This window comes from Balaenoptera ricei, chromosome 7 (assembly GCF_028023285.1).
Source record: "Balaenoptera ricei isolate mBalRic1 chromosome 7, mBalRic1.hap2, whole genome shotgun sequence".
In the NCBI taxonomy this organism is placed as follows: Eukaryota; Metazoa; Chordata; class Mammalia; order Artiodactyla; family Balaenopteridae; genus Balaenoptera; species Balaenoptera ricei.
In genome coordinates, this window is record NC_082645.1 from 122,004,372 (window position 1) to 122,028,466 (window position 24,095).

The 24,095-nt window shown below is 56.6% G+C and overlaps 1 protein-coding gene across 1 annotated transcript; it reads left to right on the plus strand.

Annotated features, from left to right (window-relative positions):
• The first annotated feature begins 2,054 nt into the window (after positions 1-2,054).
• RTP5 (receptor transporter protein 5 (putative)) lies at positions 2,055-19,731 on the plus strand. Its single transcript, XM_059927564.1, has 7 exons — positions 2,055-2,215; positions 3,954-5,436; positions 14,311-14,508; positions 14,590-14,670; positions 16,393-16,467; positions 17,024-17,135; positions 19,448-19,731. Exons 1-7 carry the CDS (start codon positions 2,064-2,066, stop codon positions 19,729-19,731), a joined length of 2,385 nt encoding a protein of 794 aa, XP_059783547.1. The 5' UTR covers positions 2,055-2,063.
• The last annotated feature ends 4,364 nt before the right edge of the window (positions 19,732-24,095 follow it).

Genomic DNA, 24,095 nt, shown 5'->3' on the forward strand with positions numbered 1-24,095 from the left:
GTTCTACCTCATTGTCACACTTAGCTGCAAGGAAGAAAGATGTCACCCAGTTGAAAGAGAGCCAAAAGGAAGTTTGAGAAATGAACAAGTCACTTGACAGGATCAGCTGTAGTCTGGACACAGAGAAGGAAAGAATCAAGGAACTGGGAGAAAAATGAGAAGAAACTGCTCAGCATGCAGGGTACAGAGGCAGAGTCACGAGACAGGTGAATATAGGGAGGAGGCCCACAAGGAGGTGAACAGGCCGTGGGCAGAGCATTCACTGGGGGCGAAGGCTATGCTAAGTTTGCGCCTTGGAATTTCTAGGTGGCTCTGGGCGTGAACAGGCTGCAGGAAAGGCCCGCGAGGCCCGCTCCCAGCAGGGGCGAACGCAGCGATTCTCGAACCTGGAGCCGGCCGCCCGGGAGGTGCCGTAGCCCGCGGCAGGGGACACCACAGAGCAGGCAGCTCGCTGCTGCGGGCACTGCCGCCTGCCCAGGGCGAGGGTGGAGGCCCAACGGCCCAGGGGCAGAGTCCACGACCCTCATTCCGGGAGGGGGTCCGGATGAGGCCCGCTCTGTCCTGGGAGCTGCCAAACGGCCTGGGGGAGCATCCTTTCCCACCACCCGCGGGCGCCGGGGGGCTTGCTGGCCGCTGAGCACTGTCCCTGCCAGCGGACGTCCCTGTTTCACTCGCTCAGAGCCTCTTCCTCTCGTCAACACGAGCCGCCGTTGCACGGCCTTGGGCCCACGGAGAAACCCGCTTCCTTGGCACTGGACCGGCCAGCTCCTCGGCGGGGTCTTGGAGCCACACTGCCCAGTGGACAGGGCGCTGGGCGCCGCCTCCCCACGGTCACCGAGGGCGGCCTCCCCTGGGAGCTCGCTTGAGCCCTCCCCCCGCCGCCCCGGGCTCAGGCCCCTCCCGGCTCTGCTCGACCCTCGACCCTCGGCTGGTTCTTTCCTCGAGCCATGTCGCCATCTCACCGTCACCAAGTACTGGACACGCATGGGGTGAAGCTGGCCCGCGGTCAGGAGGGGAGCCAGACGCATGCGCACAGGACGCGGGGGGGCGGGGCTTCCTCTGAGGGGGGGCGCAAAGCCCCCAAACAGGCGGCATCCCAGGTGGAGCTGCCAGGGGTACCAGGCCGGTGCCTCTGCTGGGAGGGGCGTGCTGGCGGCGGGTAGGGGGCACGCAGACAGCTTTGGGGGGCTGGCTCCTTCGGGTCCTGAGCTAAGACTTTAGAGTAATTTGTGAAGTTGTGCATTACCTTTAAGGCATTTTTACGTAAATGTACATTTCTAGCCAATAAAAAGTGTGAAGAAAGGAAACGTCATGGGAGGGACTTCCCTGGCCGTCCAGTGGTTAGGAGTCCGCACTTCCATTGCAGGCGGTGCGGGTTCCATCCCTGCTCAGGGAACTAAGATCCCGTAAGCTGCGTGGCACAGCTGAACAAACAAGCAAACAAACACCAAAAAAAAAAAAAAAAAAAAAAAAAGAAAAAGAAAGAAAAGACATGGGAAAATTCGCAACGATACATGTTCAATAAAGTTCCTCAAGCTTTGTTTGTAATGGCAAAGACTTAGCACCGTGTTCAAGGACAGAGGCCGGGCAGGTAGATTATGCCCCAGCCACAGACTGCAAAATATCAGATATTTAGAAGAATGGGTATCACCGTCCATGCTATGCTGTGGGTAAAAGAAGCAGGCCTTAGGATAATATGTTTAGTAGGATTTCCTATTTGTGAAAAATAATTATGGAAATGTATATGTGCATAGGCACCGAAAAACACGTGGATGTCAGCACCACGATGACTATGGGCGATTTTTATCATATTGTAGTTTGTCCTTTTTATTTATCTGTTTCTGATTTTTCCTAAAATGAAAATCCACTGCTTGCGTAATGAAAAATACGCAAAAGGATCAGAAAAAAAGGGCTATTTCTCATTTCTCTGAGACAAATCCGGTTGCTATGGAGACGAGACGGTTGTCAAGGCGGCAATTGGTCGGTGCCGGAGGCGGGTGGGCGCTCGCTAGGAGCCGGAGCCAGCGCAGCCCTCAGACCGCACTGCGGAGCCCAGCGCCAGCATGGACGGCGTGGATGTGTGGGCCAGCACCTTGGCCCAGCTGATGGCCAAGAGGAAGCCCCAGGACACCTGGGAGCTGGTCCCCGAGGAGAACCTGGCCTCAGGGCACCTGGACAGCAGCGGTTTCCAGTACCGGCTGCGGGGGCTCTCGAGGTGCGGCTGAGAGTGGGGTCTCCTGTGGGGTCCTGGGAGGGAAGGGCCGAGGCTACTTAACCACTTGGCTAGGCTGGGTGTGGCCTGGCCGGTGAGGAAGGTGGGGGGGGGAGGGGGGGGCATGTGTCTGCCTGGCCTTGGCACCCAACAGGTGGGTGGTGGGCCGGGTGTTGCTCCTCCCTTCCGGGAAGTGCGGGTGTTGGGGGAGCAGTCTCTTCATTGCCTTTCAGCACAGGCGAGCTGAGACCCTGCCTGGCAGTGCCGGCACCGCCAGGCCAGTCGGGGCCCTGCCAAGGGGTGGCTGGCGTGGTGGTGCTGCCCCCGCGTGGAGGACTTTGCTTGTTCACTGCAGCACCTCCTCGTTGCCATGGCAGCGCTGACAGCGGGCGCAGGGGGTGGGCAGGCACCCGGTCAGCGCCCGGCCCTGCACTGCACAGAGGCCTGAGGGGATGGAAGAAGGGAGCACGGGCCCCAGAGGAAGGAGGATGTCCCCGGCCTGGGCTGTGGCTGAGTGGGGGCTGACTCACGAGCCCCGGGGACCACGGGTCACCACGTGAGCCTCGCCCTTCCTCATCGTGATGACAGCTGCCGTCAGAGCAGCCAGGACGGGCCAGACCTGCGGGGGCCCTGCCCAGCCAGGCAGCCTGGTCCCCCAGGGGCCAGCTGGGAGGGGGCTGGGGGGAGAGGGGGCCTCGCAGACCAGTCACCGTGTGGACCCTGCAGGCAGCTACCCTTTGACACGGACGCCCCAGTTCCCCAGCGTCCGAAACCCCTGGAGTCAGGTGTGCAGTGGGATGCCGGCTTTCCCAGGTGTCAGGAAGTAACAGCCTTCGGTGCATCTGAGGGGCCCCTTCCAACCCGGTACTGTTCCCACAGCCCCGTGGAGGAGCCGCTCTACACAGGTGGGACGAGGACCCTGAGCGCACATTCATTTTCCGTTTTCATGGACAGAAATGCCAGCTGGTGGGATGGTCACTCGGGCAGACCCACCTCTCCACGTGCAGCCACTGGCCACGTGCAGCCATGACGTGCTCATTAATTAACAGATAAAGGAGGACGTCCAGTCCCTAGGGCACCATCCGTGTCCAGGTGCTCCCCGGCCACGTGTGGCTGGAGGCTGCATGCAGGGGCGCAGTGGGGACAAGCCCACCATCCGGGGAAGTTCCGGTGGACGGGGCAGAGGGTCACCTGTGACCTGACAGTCTGGAAACAGAAGCACACAGGGCCTTCAGCCTCCGGAGCAGCCCCCTCACCGTGTGAGGGCCAAACCCGCCGCCCAGGGAGTGGTGCCCGCAAGCGAGCGCAGGGCCACCCCGGCCTCCTGGGGTCCCAGCCCCTCACCGCTCTCCTCACGCTTCTCTGCCCACCCCCAGCCTCCCCATCGCCTCTCTCCCGTGGGATGGGCTCCCCAGGTCCTTTCTGCAGCCCCCCGCCCCCGCACTGGGCATCACAGATGCTCTTCCTTCCCTCACTGTCCTGGTGACGTCTCCTCGGGCAGTTGAGACCCAGGTCAGCAGGCGACAGACCAGCAGCAGCAAGCGCAGACGTGGCCCTGCACGTGGCAGTCCGGGCTTTGCCGCTGAGGGCGTCTTGGTGCCAAACGGACGAAAGGCGTTTGCTTCGGCTTTTCAGGTTATGGGTGCAGCGAGGGATGTGCACACACGGGCTGGGGTCCTGAGTTCCGCTGGGCCCGGGGGAGGGCCACCCCGGCCCCGCTCACCCCCTCTCTCCTCCCCAGGCTCCAGTGTGGCCGCTGCCAGTGGGGCTGGTCCTCGGCCCACGTGCACATCCTCTTCCACCTGTGGTGGGACGAGGATGCCCGGCAGGGGCTGGTGAAGATGCGCATCTGGGCCCAGCGGTGCCGCCTGTGCCCGCCGGGCGGGGCCGCCTGCCAGGTCAGCCTGCTCAACGTGCGGCTCTTCCTCAACAAGCTGGTGCAGTTCATCGTGCAGAAGTGCTACGGGGAGGGCCCAGGCTCTGACCAGTGCCCCGAGATCTGCTTCGGCGAGCACTGCGAGGCCTGCGACCTGGGGGTCTGCTTCTTCCAGAAGCCCCCGGACCCCGCCTGGGGGCCCGAGGTCAAGAGCCCCAGCACCATCAAGGGCAGGTTCACCCTGTATGGCGGCAGCAACGTGGACGCCCCCACCGCCAGCCAACAGCTGCGCACACTTGGCTGCGGGCTTGTGGTGGACCGCTCCAGGGGCTACACCCCCAACTCCATCACGGTCCCCCTCTCCGTGGCCGACTTCATCAAGAACCCCCTCTCCGAGGGCAGGGACTTCTTCGGCGAGGATGAGGAGATCGTCACTGTCCCCTTCTCCCTTGTGCGCAAGGACAAGGGGCCCGTGGCCGACCCTGCCGGGCCGCTCATCGTCGGCAGGGGCTCCCTCTACCTGCCCACCAGTTCCAAGGCCACGTCCAAAGGCAAACGCTTCCCGGTGAACATCAAAGCCCCCGTCTTCCACGGCAAAGGCCTCCTCCTCAGCGGCACCAAGGAGATGACGGGCTTCATCTACAAAGGCCACGGCTGCGTCTCCGACCCTGATGAAGATGAAAATGAAGACGAAGATGCAGATGACGGCTGGGGTGCCGCGTTCGGCAGCAGCGGTCCCATCATTGAAGTCACTGAGGGAAACGGCCTGCGGCCAATGACCTACATCATCGGCCTCATGAACAACGGGGAGGGCTCCGTCACCTTCCCCTCTTCCTTGACCAATGTGGTCCTTGAAGGCGAGGACCCCTTTGACCTCATCTACGGCTCCCTCACCTTCCCTTTCATCTTCGCCGACAAGGGCAAAGGCGGGGCTTCCTCTGCTGGCATCACCGAAGGCAAAGGGAAGGAGGATGGCGGCAGCGGCCCTGCCACCACTGGCCGTGAGCCCCTTCCAGGGACCAATGCTGGTGGCCCCGTCCCCATCAGCGAGGGCTCCGTCACTATCCCCTTCTCCGTCCTCAGTATCATTCAGAGCAAGGGCTCTGGCAACGATGCCAGTGGCCCTCAAAGCAATGGCCTTGCCACTCATGGCTTTTCCAAGAAGCAGAGGCACCCGGGGCCCAGGGCGGGCAAGTCCGGCCCTGGGTCCTACTGGGAGGAGGACTTCTGCTGGGCCGAAGGCTTCTGCTTCGACCCCTACGAAGAAGTCTGGATCTGGGTCTCCATGACCGTCTGCATCCTCTGGATAATGTACCTGTACAAGTTCAGCCCTGACCACTCCCCGCGGGTGTGAAGTGTGGCGCCTCTCGTTGGTCCCCACTTCACCCCCCAGCAGGGCCGCCTGGGCAGCCAGCGAGCCCAGTGACCTCCCTGTCCCCCCAGCAAGCCCCCGGCTGCCTTGGCCGCCCCCTGCTTCCGTGTTCTGTCTCCTGCCGTGAGTTGTGGTGTCGTGGCAGCTCACGCCGTGGTCATCCCCCGAGCTGACCGTGTGTGTTCCAGGCGCTTTTCTGTACGTGTGTTACACTCCGATAAAATAAAAGTTAAGAAGCAGCAGCCACACGGCACTTGGGCTGAGCTGAAGGTGTGAGGTGGGAGGGCGAGGTGGGCACACGGGCCGACCCCTGGGTCCCAGTCCCCGCAGGGTCTCCTTCCCTCGATGGCTTCTGGATCACTGGACGGGATGCTTGAACCTGTTCAGCACAGGCTGTCAGGGCGGGGTGGGCGGTGGGGGAGAGGAGGTCCTACACCACCCACTCTGCGAAGATCACAGCCCCTTGAGGTGTGGTTGGCAAGCCTCTTCCTCCCCCCCACCGCCCCCCCCCCCCAACACCAGGGTCCCAGGAGCTGAGGAGGTACCTCCCCCATGGGAGGGGCAGGAGGCCAGCCAGCGCTTTACCAGATTCTGTTCACGGTTCCCCTGGAGCATTTACATCCACAGTGCTGTTCTGGATTAAGAAACGCCATCTGTGCTGTAGGTCAGAAAACTGTCCTGTCACTTGTATGCACACCCTGGATTTCCATCTTAAAGGCCGTAGGTCCGGTTCTAAGGGGCAGGGGTGTTGGGCCATGTGGGTCCAGGCAGCTGGGGGCGTGACAGCGGGCAGCTGGGTCAGGCCACCCTGTAGCCCCCCATGCAGAGCCAGCCCCAGGACCCTGGTGGGGTGTTGTCTGCAGAGCCCTGAGGTCTGAGACTTGCATCCCCTGGCTGGATGAGAGTTTGGGAAGGCCTGCCCTGTGGGGAGGGGTGAGTGGATGGAATCCAGTGGTGCTGGAGATTCAGCCCTCAGGCCTGCCCTCGGGGTGAGTGGGGAAGGCGGGGCGGGGCTCCCGCACAGACAGGGCTGCCTGAGACGGCAGGGGAGGAGGGGGCTTTACATCAGCACCAGAGCGGCATGTGCCAGCCCCATGCCTGCCCACAGAGACCCCACACGACACCAGAACCACGGAAGTTTCCACCCTACAGGGGAGGCCAAACCTGCACGCGACGTGAGCCTGGACACCTCAGCCAGTCTGAGCAGAGCCTCACCAGACAGCACGAGGCCAGGCCACCAGGTGCCCTATGCGCTAACCTCACCCTTAGTGCGAGACCCACCCTCCACCCTCAGTGGTGTGTCTACACTGAGTAAGACCCTCACTATTTGGGCAGGATCCACCCTCCACCCTCAATGGTGTGTCTACACTGGGTGAGACTCTCACCCTTAGTGCAGGACCCACCCTCCCACCCTCAGTGGTCTGTCTGCACTGGGTGAAACCCTTACCTGAGAGCAGGACTGAGCCTCCCACCTTGGTTTTCCCATCTACACTGTGGTGTGACGACCTAGCCGGGTGGTGTCTGTGGTGGTTGGGGTTCTAATTTACTTTTATTTTTAATTTTTTTATGACATAAGCACTGTTTTATTCGGGGGAATCAGGAAAGGCCTTTTGAGAGGCCTCTCTCCTCTTTTGAGAGAAGGCTTTTGATCAGGAGACTTTTGAGAAGAGGCTTGATGGAAATAAAAGTAGCAAAATGAGGATTAAAATAAGTAAATCTATAGGATTTTTCAGTTAGGAAGCCACTTCAGTTAGGAAACCACCTTTACAATGATGAGTGGAGTGTGGGGGATGAAATCTGAGTGCAAAGGGCTGAGAATGAGTAAGAGGAGACAGTGTTATTCTTTCCAGTAGTTCGCTGCAAAGGGCAGAGGAGAGACAGACAGGGGAGAACACGCATATCTGAAACAACACAGGATCCGATAGGTCTCTGCTTGCAATTACCATCGGACTCTTAGCTCCCTTCCTGGGGCCACCTTTTCTGATTCCGTTTTCTTTTAGCTTCAGGTAGTCTTTTCCCCTGCCTAGCTGTCCTCTTCGGCCCTGCCCAATTCCTTTAGGGAGCTGTCTTTAAGCCCCATGTCACATACTAGGCACCACAAGGAGGTGACCGCCTCCTTGAACTCTTGCGCTGATGGAGGCTTTTATTTCTTCAGCTTTTGCACAAAGTTATTCTTCAGTTGCTTCCTCCTTCTGTCTGTTCTCCCCTATCCTGACTTCGGCCTTCATTGTTCACTTTCCACTTTCAACCCCGCCTTGTCTTTTAGACTAGATTTTCAGCATTGTCTTCTTACCCATAATCTTGTCTACCTGTTTTCCAAGAATTAAGTCCTTTCTGTACACTGCTTTGGGCTGCCTCTCAGTCCAGCCCCAGGAGATATGGTGTTTCCTGAAGATACAGCAGAGGAAACCACAGATTAGGTTGTTAACCTGCAGTTCTGGATCACCTCCTTGGTAAGACCATGGCCACTTCATGCCCAAATTAAAGTCCTCCATGGCTAGCCAACCTGGCACTAGAGGTAGAACATTACTCTAGGGACTTCCCTGGTGGCACAGTGGTTAAGAATCCGCCTGCCAATGCAGGGGACACGGGTTCCAGCCCTGGTCTGGGAAGATCCCACATGCTGCGGAGCAACTAAGCCCGTGCGCCACGACTATAGAGCCTGCGCTCTAGAGCCCACGAGCCACAACTACTGAGCCCACGTGCTGCAACTACTGAAGCCTGCACGCCTAGAGCCCGTGCTCTGCAACAAAGAGAAGCCACCGCAATGAGAAGCCTGTGCACCGCAACGAAGAGTAGCCCCCGCTCGCCACAACTAGAGAAACCTGCACACAGCGACAAAGACCCAACGCAGCCAAAAAAAAAAAACCAAGACCAAAAACAAACACCCCTCCCTCGCCAAAATAGAAAACCATTACTCTAATAACTGGAATCCCTGGGCTCATTAACCATTCACGGAGCCCAGGGCCGAATTGCTGGCTCTACATTGGGAGGCCCAACCCCCACGGCTCTGAGAGCCCTCCGAGTTCTGAGGTCTGTTTTCCCAGAGGTTCAGTTCTGCTCTTCTCTAACTGATAGCATGCCAAGTGTGCATAAAGCACTTTTGCTGAACTGGGGGGTCTGACCGAAAGGGCAGTTGCAGTTCCTGCGCTGGGGTCAGCACGGACAGTGGGCGAGCTCCCTCTGCCCCCACCTGTCAGGGGCCCCCTGCCTCTGGCTCTCTGGCTTTGCCCGGAACTGGCTGCGTGGAGGCTGTGCCGTCCATAGGGGCGTCCCCTCTGTTCCTGGTTCCAGTGCGACCTCTGCTGGCGCAGGTCTCTCCCTCCCCAGCCCTGGCCGAACGGCAGCGTCACCTCCATGGTTTCCAATTTCTAGATAAACTAAAATTATTTCCCAGATGCAAAGCTTGCCTGGGTGGCTTAAACTGGATGTTGTGACAGTGAGAATTTCAGCGCTGGTCGGTCACTCTTCCTGTGGATGTTCAGTCCGGGAGTCCGACCACACCGGCTCAGAGGGCGGAGTCACCCTTGGTCCTGGGGTAGGTTTGGGGAATCTGCCCCCAGCACCACCTCCCAACCGCCTCCCTCCCGTGTGGGTGGGGTCTGCACCAGCTCCTGGCTTCTGGGACCTCCTGGTGGTCAGCTGGGCCACCCCAGGCAGACAGTAACCTGCCCCTCCCCCACCACCACCGGCCAGCGCCGTGCGGCGGGCGGTCCTGGGCCTGCTGGACTCACGGTAACGGTCTGTGCCTCCCCGGGCCCTGCTGGCCGCACACCTTGACCTCATCTCTGTCCCTCCCATCGCCCGCCGGCCCCGCGCACGTGCAGGGAGAGGGAGGGTCGGGTTCCCGTATGGCCCCTCTGGGTCTTCAGCACCCCTCGCCCTAGGAACCTGCGAAGAGCGGTGTCCCCTTAGGTGTGAGCACACGGGGACCTCAGTAAGGTCCCCACCAGCCGGAAGCAGAAAATGTGGGGAGCGCTAGAGTCCTCCAAACAGAGAGTGGGGAGAGGGCGGCATCACGGATGGCGTAAGAGGTGGGGGTGCAGCGCCTCCGGGTCCGGGGGTCCTCAATAGGCACTCCCAGCCCCGCCCCGTCCCTCCCACCCTTCCCCAGCCCCTCGGTCTCCTGCCGCCCCAGGCCCCGCCCCCAGCTCCGGCCCCTCCTCCTGCCCCCGCCCGGCCGCCCGCATTGTCCTGCGGCGCCCCCGCGTGGCCGCTGCCGGGAAGTGCAGTCCTGCGATGGGGGAGGCGGGAAGGCCCTGCCGCTCTTTAACTGTTTACTGTTTAATCAGAAGGTTCCTTAAAACCCAGCAAACTCCACCCATCGTCAATATCACTAGCACACGTTTTCATAAATAATTAAATTTCATTTAATTACTTAATAATTAATTCATTCAGAATTAAGATTCAGGAATACGATGAAAGCGAGAGCAATACCCACACTTGATCTGTGCACCCCCCCATGGCCCCCCCCCCCCCACCCGCCAACATTCAGGCGTGCGGGCTGAGTGCGTGGTCAAGGGAAGTTCAGGCTCGCGGACACTGGATAAAACGCCAAGGGCGAGCCTGGGGCTCAAATCCAGGGCAGCCGGCACCCCAGCCCCTGTGCAGGCTGAGTGACCACATTGGGCCTAAGAGGACTAAAGGCAGACACGTTTCAAATGTAATTACTATTAGTTCAACCAAAGATGGGGCACTTAAAGTGTGAACGATTTCCTGATCTCTTGCCCTCTAGGGAGAGGCCATAGGGTCACGGCCGGCCGGGGACACAAACCCCTGCCCTCCTCAGCCTGTTTCCAGAGCAGGTTCAGGGGACCACACGCAGGGCAGGGGGCTTGATCTGGCCAAACCTGACTAGCTGGTGCCCCTCCCGAGGACGGGGGCGGCGGCTGGGCTGCACCATCTTTTCATCACCTGTTCTCTTAGTTGAAAGATTAGACGGCAGACTGTTGACTTTCATTATGATGAAATAAAATTCATATTTTATGGCAAGATGAGAAAAATTTTAAACAAAAACGTTCCCTTGCCCGTTTGGGCCTCCTCCCTCCCCTTTAGTGTGTGCTGTGCATCTGCGTCAACCAGACCTCCTTAGGAGGGAACCTTCCTTCCTAATCCTGTGAGGGCCCACAAGGACCCGTGCCCCACTATGCACTCTGTACGTGCAGGTCTGGATTATGTGAACTGTCAATAATACGTCATTTGATGCATAACTCTGTCTCAAGACCTTATGTAAATGGGCTTTGACTTCTAATGGGCAGAGCACTCCCCAGCGCTTTCTGAAAGACTCTCCGCAGTTATAATCCTGAGGTTGGCTAGAGTAAAATTTTCTATTTCTTTCTTGGATTGACTATTGATTAATTTTCATTGACAATTAGGAAACACATCTGTTTTGTAGTCCAGATGTTCTCATCCGCTAGGGCAGTCTGGCATTCCCTGCTAGAAAGTTATACAGCTCTAGTCAGAAAGGGGCTGGTGAGTGTGCCCTGCCCTCCGCCTGGCCTTGAGTGGAGTGCGTGGCACAGAGGGCCATGTTGCTTCCTTTCCCAGGACATGTGACTCTAGACACGGGGTGTGGGCTTTCTTCTGGGGGGAGCTGCTGCTCCGGGGGCCTCGCAAGAACTGCACACTTAGTATTTGTGATTTGAACCACTGGGTCCATTTTCATTATGAAAGTAAACGAAAAATTCTGGCTCCCGGAGACAGAAGGTTAAGAACTGCTTCCTGGGACGTCTGCAGTTTTTCTCCTCAAGTTTCTTCTCTGCGTTATCCAGCAGCATGGTTCTCTCTAGATAACACAAAATGGGATTTGGGGTGTAGTCTTTAACAGTCAAAATACTGACATATCTCGGAGATAGTGGGGTTCAGTTCCAGACACTGCAATAAAGTGAGTCATATGAATTTTTTGGTTTCCTGGTGCATATGAAAGGTATGTATATACCATACTGTAGTCTATTAAGTGTGCAATAGCATTGTGTCTAAAATACAACGTGCATACCTTAATTAAAAAATACTTTATTGCTAAAAAATGCTAACCAATGTCTGAGCCTAATCTTTTTGTGGGCGGAGGGCTTTGCCTCGATGGGGTGGCTGCTGACTGATCAGGGTGGGGGTTACTGAAGTCTGGGGCAGCAATTTCTTAAAATCAGATGACAATGAAGTTTGCCTCATTGATCGACTTTTCCTTTCATGAAAGATTTCTCTGTAGCATGCAATGCTGTTTGTAGTCTTTTACCCAGAGTAGAACTTCTTCCAAAACTGGAGTCAATCTTCTCAAACCCTGCTGCTGCTTTATCAACGAAGTTTATTTAATTTTCTAAATCCTTTGTTGTCATTTCAACAGTCTTCACAGCATTGTCACCAGGAGTAGATCCATCTCAAGGAACCACTTTCTTTGCTCACCCATAGAAGCAACTCCTCATTGCTTAAAGTTTTATCCTGAGACTGCAGCAATTTAGTCACATCTTCAGGCCCCACTTCTATTCTAGTTCTCTTGCTATTTCCACCACATCTGCAGTTCCTTCCTTCACTGAGGTCTTAAACCCCTCAAAGTCATCATGAGGGCTGGAATCAGCTTCTTCCAACCCCTGTTAATGTAGGTATTTGGACCTCTTCCCATGAATCACGAGTGTTCCTAATGGCACCTAGAATGGTGAGTCCTTTCCAGAAGGTTTTCAATTGACTCTACCCAGATCCATCAGAGGAATCGCTGTCTTATGGCAGCTATAGCCTTGTGAAATGTATTTCTTAAAAAATAAGACTTGAAATTTGAAATGACTCCTTGATCCATGGGCTGCAGAATGGATGTTGTGTCAGCAGGCATGAGAACAACCTTCATCTCATTGCGCATCAGAGCTTTTGGGTGACCAGGTCCATTGTCAATGAGCAGTAATACTTTGAAAGGACTCTTTTTATTCTGAGCAGTATATGGTTTAAAATGTTCAGTAAACCATGTTGTCAAGAGATGTGCTATCATCCAGGCTTTGTTAGTCCATTTATAGACCAAACACAGTAGATTTATCATAATTCTTAGGGGCCCTAGGATTTTCAGATGGTATATGAGCATTGGCTTCAACTTGAGTCACCAGGGGCATTAGCCCCTTTGAAGCTCCAAAGCCAGGCATTGACTTTTCCTCTATAGTTATGAAAGTCCTAGATGGCATCTTCTTCCAGTAGAAGGCTGTTTCGTCTACACTGAAAATCTGTTGTTTAGAGTAGCCACCTTCATGAATTTCCTTAGCTGGATCTTCTGGATAAATTGCTGCGTCTTCTACATCAGCATTTGCTGCTTCACTTTGCACTTTGATGTTATGGAAACGGCGTCTTTCCTTCAACCTCATGGACCAACCTCTGCCAACTTAAAACTTATCTTCTGCAGCTTCCTCACCAATCTCAGCCTTCACAGAATTGAAGAGAGTTAGGGCCTTGCTGTGGATTAGGCTTTGATTAAGTGAATATTGTGGCTGGTTTGATCTTCCATCCAGACCACTCAAACTTTCTCCATACCAGCAATAAGGCAGTTTCACTTTATATCATTCATGTGTTAACTGAAGTGGTACTTTTAATTTCCTTCAAGGACTTTTCCTTTGCATCCACAGCTTGGCTAACTGTTTGGTGCAAGAGGCCCAGCTTTCACCATCTCTCAGCTTTAGACCTGCTTTCCTCACTGAGCTTCACCATTTCTAGGTTTTGATTTAAAGTGAGAGACATGCGACTCTTCCTTTCATGTGAGCACCTGGAGGTCACTGTAGGGTGATTAATTGGCCTAATTTCAATATTGTTGTGGCTCAGGGAATAGGGGGTCTGAGGAGAGGGAGAGATGGGGGACCAGCTGGTCAGTGGAGCAGTCAGAACACACCACATTTATGGATTAAGTTCGCCTCTTATATGGGCGTGGTTTGTGATTAAATTATGTTACTATTATAATTGTTGCTATTTGAAACAGTTAAAATAGTAATATCAAAGATCATGGTCACAGACCACCACAACAAATATAAGAATGAAACAGATCGAAGTATTACGAGAATTACCAAAATGTGACACAGAGACATGAAATGAACAGACGCTGCTGGAAAAGTGGCCCCAACGGACTTGCTGGATGCAGGGTCCCCACAGACCCTCACTTTGTAAGAAGTGCAACGTCTGTGAAGCACATTGAAACGAAGGCTGTCCGTAATTCCCAACAGGACGACTCCGTTCACCAAACAGCCTGGCCCGCCCGGCCCTGCTGGGGTTTTCACCGCCCGTCACCGTGCCAGCCCCGCAGCTGCAGGGGACACACAGAAGGACGGCGTGTGTTTCCTTCAAACACAAGAAAACCGTGAACATGACACGTGCTTATTCTAGAGAAGGAGGAAAACAGGGAAGAAGACGGAGGAGGAAACGAGAGCGATGGACCCCACGGTCCTGCCGCGGCCCAGGCATGTCCTCCCGTTGCTTCTCCCGTGTGCGGCCTCGGTGACGTGGGACACGCCCGCGGGGAGCAGGCGATCCTCCCGAGGAGCCTGCCTGGGCCCCGGAGGGGCGTTAGCGCGGGGGTGGGGTGGGTGATGCCTGTGCGCGTGCAGGCAGGGACACGGGGACAGCCGTGCGCCTGGCGGCCACGAAGGGTGGGGCTCATTTCCTTCCTGGGTGTGGAGGGTGGGCGCTGCCCTCCGCGCGGGACTCAGGGGTCCGGCTCCCCGGGAACTCTTCCCACTGTCAGGCTCCCTGTGGGGGGAACGGGGGTCCCTGGGCCCAGCTGGAGCTTGGTGCGTGACCACAGGCGGTAGCAGGGTCCCCAGGCACCTGGGCAGACAGGCTGAGTGGCCCCGGTCAGCACCGGGCTCCACCACTGTCTCCACCTGGGTCCAGGTGGAGGGGCCGCCAACCCAGTCCGAGGCCACAGCTGAGTTCTGCCCCGGAGGGGGCCTGGGAGGCCGAGGACAGGCCTGGTGGCAGAGCAGGCGGCTGGAGCTGGAGAGCCACTGGCACGGCACAGGTGTGACCCGCACCTGCAGCGGAGGTCACGGGGACCCTGTGTTCTCTCTGCTCTGGCCGCTGTTGCCCAAGGTGCACCCCGTCCCTCCCACTTCCAGGGTCTCACGTGCGGCGCCTGTGTCGTGGCCCCGCTGTCCCATGTCCCACCCCCAGCACGCGTCCTGCCCCAGCAGCCTTGACCTCGGCCCCAGCCGTGCCGGCCGCAGGGCCCTGCTCGGTGCAGAAGGGCAGAGGGTCAGAGGGTGGCCCTGGCTGAGTCCCTGAGGCTCAGGAGACGCTGCGACTCCTGGGCTTCTGGCGTGTGTAGTCCCGGGAGGGGAGGCCCCGCTGCCCCAGCGCCGACTCTGCGTGTGGGACGGGCCGCCGGGTCAGGGGGCCACCAGGTGGATCCCTCGGCCCACGTTGTGCGATTTCCTGTTTTCAGGCTGGTGGGCGGGGCGGAGGTGCACACCTGAAATCGTCTGAAATCATCCCCCTGGCTTGGTGTGTCCCTGGGGCAGCAGGCAGAGCCGCTGCCGGGTCTCGTCCTCTTCAGGCTGCCTGACCCTGGGACGCACGGTTCTCACCTCTGGCCACAAGGAGGGAGGCTTCCACTCCTGAAGGGCCGCTGCTTGGTGGGGGACCCTGACCACCTCTGGGCTCACCCGAGGGTGTGGGGGTCTGCAGGGGAGGCTGGGCCGCGACTCTGGGCCTCGGGTGGGAATGGCCAGAACCTCTCCCCACCTGGCCCTGGACTCTGAGGGTCGATGCCCTCTTTCCTGCTTCCCGGGTTCCGCCCTGGACCCCAGTCCTACCCTCCTCTCTCCCCGGGAATCACTCACAGTGGCTGCCAAAACTTCCCGGGGTGTGGGCGGCCCAAGGCACTTTATTTCTGCTAGTTTTTATTTAGATTTGAAAGGAGCCTGGTCCAGCCAAAACACAATGCCGCTTAACCAAGGGAAGCTGTTTCATGTTCTTTATTGAGCTGCGTTTGAAACACAGCCACTTAGTGAAGAGGCAGAAGTCACTCTGGGTCAGACAGGAAGGCGCTTCTCCCAGCCCTGCATCTGCCCCTCCAGCGGTCGCTGGGCCTCCTCACCTTTTAATTCCTCTGTTGGTCTTTTGGCTGTGCCTTGCTGTATTACTTTTTTGGTAGTTATTCCAGGGGTTACAATATGCATCCTTAACTATCACAGTCTGTTGCCACTTCGCAAAAACCTAAGAGCCTAGCAACAATGTAATTCCATTAACCCCATCCTTGTGCTGTCGTTGTCGTGTGTGTAACTTCTACACTATAAACTCTGCAACACGAGGCGGCTCTTACTTTAAGAAACTAAGTGTATATATGTCTGTATGTCAATCCTAAAAAAAAAAAATAGATCAGTGAAAAACAAACAAACAAAAAAAGAAATTAAGTGTCACAGGTTGGGTTGTCCGGGAAGCAGATGCTGGGAAGGAGTTTGGGGGGCACATGTTTTATTGGAGACACACCTGGAAAGGGAAGAGAGGTGGTGGGATTGGGTGGGGGGCGTCGGGTCTGCCTCGGAACGGCACCACCTTACTCCAAAGCCACGAATTCTTCAGGCAGTTTTTTCTCTGCCCATCTGCTCCCTCCCTTTCCCCTTGGGGGCTTGTGTATATTCCCCCAGGCTGTACCCAGGGGGGTTAGGGCGTTGCACTTTTATTTTCTTATTTTCTCTTTGCTGGTGGGATAATTCCTATTCCTCTGCCTTCCGGCTCACTTGCCTTTTTTCTGCAGTTAAGCCCGTCAGTGAAGTTTTTGTTTCAGACATGGCGCTGTTTCCTTGGCGACCCGTCCTGGGGTCCTGACGCTGCTGATGGCGGCCAGGTTTGGGGCCGAGAATCGACTTCCTTCCTTCAGGGCTTGAGTTTTGCCCTGACTGGTGAGGAGGCTGGTGTGCTGCTTGTCGGGTCCATTTTAGCTCCATTTTCGTCCGCTTGTGGCCCTTGCTGCAGGGCACGGTTCTCGTTCGTGCCCGGTGCTGCGGCTCCCGGGAGTGTCTGCAGCCCTGGACGCTGGTGCTGGTCTCAGCAAGGTCACGGCTCCTCTGGGCTCCACCTCCCAGGGGAGGGGCAGCAGCCCCAGGCAGAGGGCCGGCGACAGGGCTGTGGCTCACGGTCGGCTCTGCCTGCTGCCCTGTATTTGTCCAGTTTTACAGCCATGGTGGCAGCAGGGCAAGTCGGCCCCAGTCAGTCTGCCAAGGCGAGAGGTGTAAGTTTCCTGCCAACCTAGCAACCCAAGGGGACCCAGGTCAGCGACAGGGCAGGGTGAACACGCCTGCCCAAAGCGCTGTACGGTCACAGCGGCAGCTCTCAGGGTGCTGATGGCAGAGTCAGACTTGGAATTGCTGTAACCTTGGCAGAAGTGGCGTCTGCTGGGGGCACAGGGCTGGGTCCGCCCCTCCCGTGAGGACAAGGTCTTCCAGTGGGCGTGCTGCCCACTTAGGGCTGCTTACGGAGCCCCTGGGGGGAGGCACGCAGACCACCCTCGGTGGGCGCCCTCTGACAGCACCCTCGGCCTCGGGAGACCCTGCGTCGGCTCAGCGCCTTTCATGGGGGCCTCTCTGGTGATGCCCCGCTTTCTTAGGCATCGTCTGAGTGTGTCTTTCGAAGCTGCAGCCATGAGCTGCCCAGGCTGGGTGCTGGGCAGGAAACCATGCACCTGGGCTTCACACGATTTGAGAAGATCAGGGCTGCAGGTGGGGGCACTTGGGGCATTCATGCAGGGCTGCGGCGGGGGGTGAATTGCATGGGCTGGTGTTGGGTGGCTAGACCCTCGGAGAGGGCGATAAACCCACACACGGGGAGAAAAGAGGAGTCAAGCCTTCCCAGGCGGCCGTCCACCCAGTGACCACCGGCGGTCTTGACCCAGGGCCACTGTCCCCTGGCCCGGCCACTCCGTGCTCTGCCTTCTCATCCACAGAAGGGGCCGTCCCGGGCGGGAGCTCCTACGCTCAGCGGCTCCCTCGAGGTCCTTCCCAGGTAGCACCCCTACCAGCGCGTGAACTAGAAGTTGGATCCTCTCACCTGAATCGGGATTAACCCAAGAAGGATCCTGGCGGGGAGGGCAGGTCTCTGTTCTGGGGCCTGCAGTGGAAGCAGGGAGGTGCGCCATGGCTTTGCACAGACACCCTCACGTCTGGCTTTCGGAGCCGCAAGCCCTGTGTTGTCACTTCATCCTGATAAAGTTCAAGCTTCCGTGTTCTTCCACATCACCTGTCCTCAGGTCTCACGGTGAATGGCTCTGTTGGATCTCTGGGGGCGTTGGGGGGCGGGTAGGTCCTCGGGACCGGAGCGGAAGCGTCTGCATCGGGCGGTGAGGGGTCCCCTGAGCTTGTGCTGCGAAGGGGGTTGGGCTGAACCTGAGCGGCGGGTGCGCCGGAGGCTTGGCCACCTGCCCGAGGGTCTCTGTGCAGAGCTGGGAAAGCGGCCCGTTGTATTTTCTCCCCTCTGTGCTCAAGAATAACTGCTTTTGTTTATGGTTTTCTGAAACGTGTTTCTAAGTCGATTACCCCTGAAGGGTGAGCGGCGCCCATGTATGGCCCGCAGATGCACCTCCAGGGAGAGATGCATCCAGGGGCCGGAATCAGGCCAGCGCCACCTCCTCCCCCCACGTCCTCGGCTCCCAGACCTGAGGGGACGACCTTCTAGGTGGGCGACCCCCTCCCCCGCCCCGCCCCTGGGCACCATCCCCCGCCCGCACGACTGAAATTCTCTCCTGGTCTTCTCCACCCCATGCGATGTAACCAGTTTCCCCACCTGAGGGGGTCCAGGCGAAGCGCACTAGTTGGTATGATGTAGTTTCTGTAACAAATCATCACAAACTTACTGGCTTAAAACAGCTCAAATTAATTTTCTTACAGCCCTGGAGTGGGACTCATGTTGCACAGTGCAGAGGGGGTCCCATGGGGCTAAAATCAAGGTGTCCTCAGGGCCGGTTCCTTCTGGAGGCTCCAGGGAGAATCTGCCTTTTCCAGGTCCCAGAGGCCACTGTGTCCCTCTCCCGTGGACCCTCTAATCTTCTCTGATTCTGACCTTCTTGCCTCCCTCCTTTTTTTCCGGCTTTATTGAGAAATAATTGACATATAACATTGTGTAAGTTTACGGTGGTGACTTGATACGTGTATATGTTGCGAAATGATTCCACAATAAGGTTAGCTAACACCTCCATCACCTCACATGGGTACCATGTTTTTTTGTTTGTTTGTGGTGATAACATTTAAGATCTACTCTCTTAGCCACTTTCACGGATACAGAACAGTCCTGTTAGCCAGAGGCACCACGCTGTGCGTTAGATCCCAGAGCTTGTTAACCTTAGAACTAGAAGTTTGTACCCCTTGACCAATATTTCCTCATTTCCCCCTCCCCACAGTCCCTGGTAACCACCATTCTGCTCTCTGTTTCTACCATGTTTTCCCTCTATTCCACACGTAAGTGAGATCATATGTTATTTGTCTTTCTCTGTCAGGCTTATCTCACTTAGTGTAGTGTCCTCAAGGTCACAAATGGCAGGATTTCCTTCTCATGGCTGAATAATTGTATGTATATATTTATACCACATCTTCTATATCCATTCATCTGTCTACAGACACTTCGATTATTTCCATTATTGTAAATAATACTGCAATGAACACAGGGTGCGGACATCCCTCTGAGATAGTGAGCTGCTTCCCTTTTATAAGGACCCATGTGATGACATTGGTCCATCTGGATAACCCAGGATAATCCCCCATCTCAAGACCCCTAACTTAACTACATCTGAGAAGTCGCTTTGTATGAAGGTCACATACGCACAGGTTCTGGGGATTTGGACGTGGATACTGGGGGGAGCGTTGTCCTGCCGACAACAGCACGAATCAGATGGCCCCGAACAGTTCGCAGCTCACAAAACACTGCACTCTGCACAAAGTCTCTGTCTTCCCCAGGTTGAGAAAAGTCTATTTATAGCCGTTGGTTTGGTTCTAGGCTGGGTTTATATTCATCATGCTCACACCGGCCTTCTCTCCGGCAGCCGATGAGGGACGCAGTGACCACTGGGCTGCACCCCCAGCCCCGTCAAGCACTGCTCCCTGGGTGGGGCCCGTGCACGGCTGCCCCTCCGCCGTCGTCCCTCTCAGACTGCCGCCCTGGCCTGGACCTCGCCCTCTGCACGAGTGTAAGGCCCGGCCCCTTGCTCGCCTGGACACGTCTGCAGAGCCCCTCGGGGACTGGCCACGGCCCCATGTCTCCCCCGCACAGTCCTGTCGACCTCCGGTCTTCCAGGGCCCCCTGGCAGAAGCCTGCACCCTGCTGTGATGGGGCCCCTGTCTGCCCCTGGGATCCCACAGCCCAGGCCCCTGGGACTGGCAGTGAGGACCCACCCCTCACGGCATTTCCATCCCAGGACCAGGGGACCCCACAAGTGCTTGCCATGGGCTGGGGTCCAGGAAGTGAGTGCTGGCGGGCGCAGACCAGGCGAGGGAGGGACAGTAGGGCTGGTGGATGATGTGGGGACAGTGATGGCTGGAGAGGGACAGAACGAGGCCGGATGAGGCACCGTCAGTCAAAGGCCGCATGTGAAGCCGGGAGGACCCTCCCCTCCCCCATCCTGAGCCCAAGGACCATTCAGCGGTCCCAGGTGCACCTGCCCAGGTCAGGGTCCGACTGGGAGGAGAGGGACAGTGGATCCCGGTGGGCAACGTGTGAGACCGGGGACCCGAGATCCCTGGGTGGCATAAGCACCCCTGCCCCCATCAGGGCCCAGCACTCGCCCTCCCTGGGGGTGGAGTGGCCTCTCCCTGGGGGCAACGCATCCCTTCAGATGGGAGGTGCCCCCCCACCGGTCAGCAGCAGAGGTGGGGTGCACCTGCTCCTTCACTGTAAACCTTTTCTATTGGGATGAAATTCACACGCAATAAAGTGCACGATCCGAGGGTCAGCTCCATGCGCCATGAGGGTTGTGTGTCATGTAACCGCCACCCGAACGAGATCTGGAACATCTCCACCCCCACTTGGCCCCTGAGCTGTTCGGAGATGATCCCCTGCCCGCAGGGGACCAGGGTCCCGCTTTCACCATGACTCTCTCTGCCCCTTCTGGGGTGTCACCTGCAGGATGGGCACGTTTTTATCACACCCCAACCTCCTTTCACCACACGTGCCGCATTGGTGCACGTATCAGCAGTTTGTTACCTTTTTTTCCTATTATTTTACTATTGAATGTACCACAACTGGTTTATTCATTTTCTGTTCCGGGGCAGCTGCGGTACACACAAGCTTAGGACCTTTTGTTGTTTCAGAAAGCAAGGGAACTTTCAAGATGAGTGGAAAATCCTTTGAAAAGGTCCCACTGGTCAAATCTGTGACAATTCAAGCATCGAAGGTGATGCTCCGAGTTGACTGACTGCATCCAGTCGATGTAAATCCACGAATCCAGGGTCATACTCAATAGGAAGCCTGGGAAATAGATCCACGGTCATACTCAATAGGAAGCCTGGGAAATAGATCCACGGTCATACTCAATAGGAAGCCTGGGAAATAGATCCACGGTCATACTCAATAGGAAGCCTGGGAAATAGATCCAAGGTCATACTCAATAGGAAGCCTGGGAAATAGATCCACGGTCATACTCAATAGGAAGCCTGGGAAATAGATCCACGGTCATACTCAATAGGAAGCCTGGGAAATAGATCCACGGTCATACTCAATAGGAAGCCTGGGAAATAGATCCACGGTCATACTCAATAGGAAGCCTGGGAAATAGATCCACGGTCATACTCAATAGGAAGCCTGGGAAATAGATCCACGGTCATACTCAATAGGAAGCCTGGGAAATAGATCCAAGGTCATACTCAGTAGGAAGCCTGGGAAATAGATCCACGGTCATACTCAATAGGAAGCCTGGGAAATAGATCCACGGTCATACTCAATAGGAAGCCTGGGAAATAGATCCACGGTCATACTCAAGAGGAAGCCTGGGAAATAGATCCACGGTCATACTCAATAGGAAGCCTGGGAAGTAGATCCAAGGTTGACATTAAGCCAACTTTTCATTTTGAATATTGGTGGCAAAGGGAAAATGAAACATTATCCTGCTTTCTGCACTCATGAGAGGCAGTCTAACCAAACCACTCCAGTCACAAGAAGAACCCACTTGAAAAACGGATGTTGTCTAATGAACATAAAAGTGGTGACAGATGAGCAAGCCCCCTTGTCAGCTTTCTAGAAGTGACCGGTTGGACAAGGTGGGGATTTGTGATCAGACCATGAGGAGTGTCTGCCGGGGACCTGGGCTTATCTGGCGTCAGCGGTAGGGGGACCGTGTGTCTCCCGGACGCAGACTCAGACTCAGCCTCATGCAGAGGGCACCCAGGTGCCGGTCTTTGGGAGGGAGGTGACGCAGCCCTGGTGTTTAGCTCGAACTCCTTGAGCCCTTGGAGCGAATTTCCATCTTTAAGAGGATAGAGAAGCAGACAAATGACACCGCGAGGAAGGGGCCCCTCAGGACGGGTGGGGGGGACCGTCCCAGGATGCTGGTCTCCCCCCGGAAGTAGAGTCACCTGTTCGATGCGAGTCTTGTTCACACAAACCTGCTGTCACAGGAATTTGGGGGTAACCGGGCACATTCGAAAAAGGACTCAGCATTAACTGGTGTTAAGGAATCTTTATACCTTTTTGTTGAGCATAGTAACTTAATTTTGGCTAGGCTGAGAAATGCTCTTATTCTTAAAAGGCGTGTGCTGAAGGAGAAAGAAATGGTACACGGCCAGCCACCTCTAAGGATGACTGACTTCCTCGTTTAATTAGCCCTGTTCTTGGTTTGGCAGGTCCCAGCATCGCTGCTCTGCAGGGAGGACCCTCCTCCAGGGAGCCTCCGCGGGTGCCGCCCACGGGGTCTCGAATTCAGAGGCCAGCCCCGCGTGGGCGGCTTTCCTTCCCACCATGACAGCCCCTCAGTCCCTTGTCTGCAGTGCCCAGGTCCAAATAGCTCTGAAAAGTAGAAGCTTTCTTTGTAGCTCACTTGTCAGCCAGACCCTCTCATATCACACTGAGAGGAAACTTCCCTGTTTTCCCGGCAGAAACATTAAGATGCTTGACCACAGGTGTCAGGAATTTCTGGGCTGTGGGCTGTGGTTCCTGCCAGAACTGGGACCGAGTCCCACGCAGGCTGAACAAGGGGCTCGCGGATGAGGAAGAGCACAGCAAGCAGGGGGGCCCGGGCAGCCCTACGAGGCTCTGCCGGACCGTCACCTAGCTGCCCGGCCCCGGCTCGGTTCTGGAGGGCGAGCCGCTGTGGACTCAGGGTTACGGTTACTCTTCAGGGCGCGCGGCTCTGTTCAGCCTTGCTGAGCTCGGCAAAACGTGGTGTGAGTTACGGAAGCCCTTCCATGATACAGCAGGAAAAAACCCAACTAGCCACCGGGCGTTACCCTGCTGTGTTAGGATGAACGTCAGACCTGAGCGGCGATGCTGTTTTGGGGAAGAGCTGATGGGCACAGTGGACGGACCCCAGGTGCCCCGTGGAGGCCCGAGAGCGGCAGGTGCCCGCACAGACCCGCTGGGAGCAGGTGTCTGTGCCCAACCTGAGGGCGGGAGTGCCCCGGGCTCGGGGGTGCCCCTCACATCAGGCAGCCCGGGTGACCCCACACCCTCCGCCATCACGGCCCTTCCCTCAGTTACTCCCGATGCTGGGAAAGGGCAAAGGCTTGTGGAGAGAAGAGAAAGGCCCTCTTCGCTCTCTTCTCCAGGCTGCGTGGCTGGGGCCCCATCCCCACTTCTCTGTGTCTCAGATTCTCCTCCAGAAGAGGAACGAGTGGATATTCTGTTGGAATTCAGCCCCTAAACATGCTCTGCACACGTGGAAAATTACAAAAGAGCCAGGTGTGCGGAGGGCTCGGTCCTGAGCCCTCACGTGGGCCCCTGGGGCTGGGGTCCTGCCCGCCCTCGCTGCAGCGCCCTCTCCGTCCCCTCTCCCTCACCAAGTGCCTTCTGACCTCAGAGTCTAGCTTGGCTTCGCCTGAGGCTAAGATCAACGATAAAGAGAGAAGATGCAGTTGGTGAAGAGCCTTGTCTCCATGCCATTTTGGCTTTTGCCACGAAGGGAAATTCACTGGGTCACTGCAGAGTGACCACAGTGTGACAGGCAGTGAGGACAGAGATTGTGCACGGCCTCACAGCTAGGGCTGCTGCACCAACATGCCTGTCCACCGCAAACGGTCCAGGCCTCTGTTTATCAGTGTTGACAGCACGGAGCTCTAAGCACATCATAGATGAAATTACCTTCCAGCAGCCTGGGGCTTTGTGAGTCTTAGTGACGGACTTCTATTCTCCAACTATTTTTAGGGCAATTAATCACCACGTTCCCAGCATGTTTATCCATGGAAACTCCTGAGTCACGAGCAATGACAGACAGCCCGCGAGGTGACCCAAGGAACATGTGTTTGCAAGTTGGTGTCGTAAGGGACCTTTGCTACGTTCTCTCCACTGGGTCATTTGGGGAGCTAAACATCCACGCTTTGTGTCGGGTTCCAGGCCTTTCCTGCTGGACTTTCGCTTGCCTGTCCAGTCTGTGTGGTCAGCTCTGGAAATGCCCTACAAGGCATCCGTGTTCAGCGCAGGATGTCACGTGGATGTCACAGGATGTCACGTGGCCATTGGTGTCACGTTTTTTCTCTGGTTAAGTC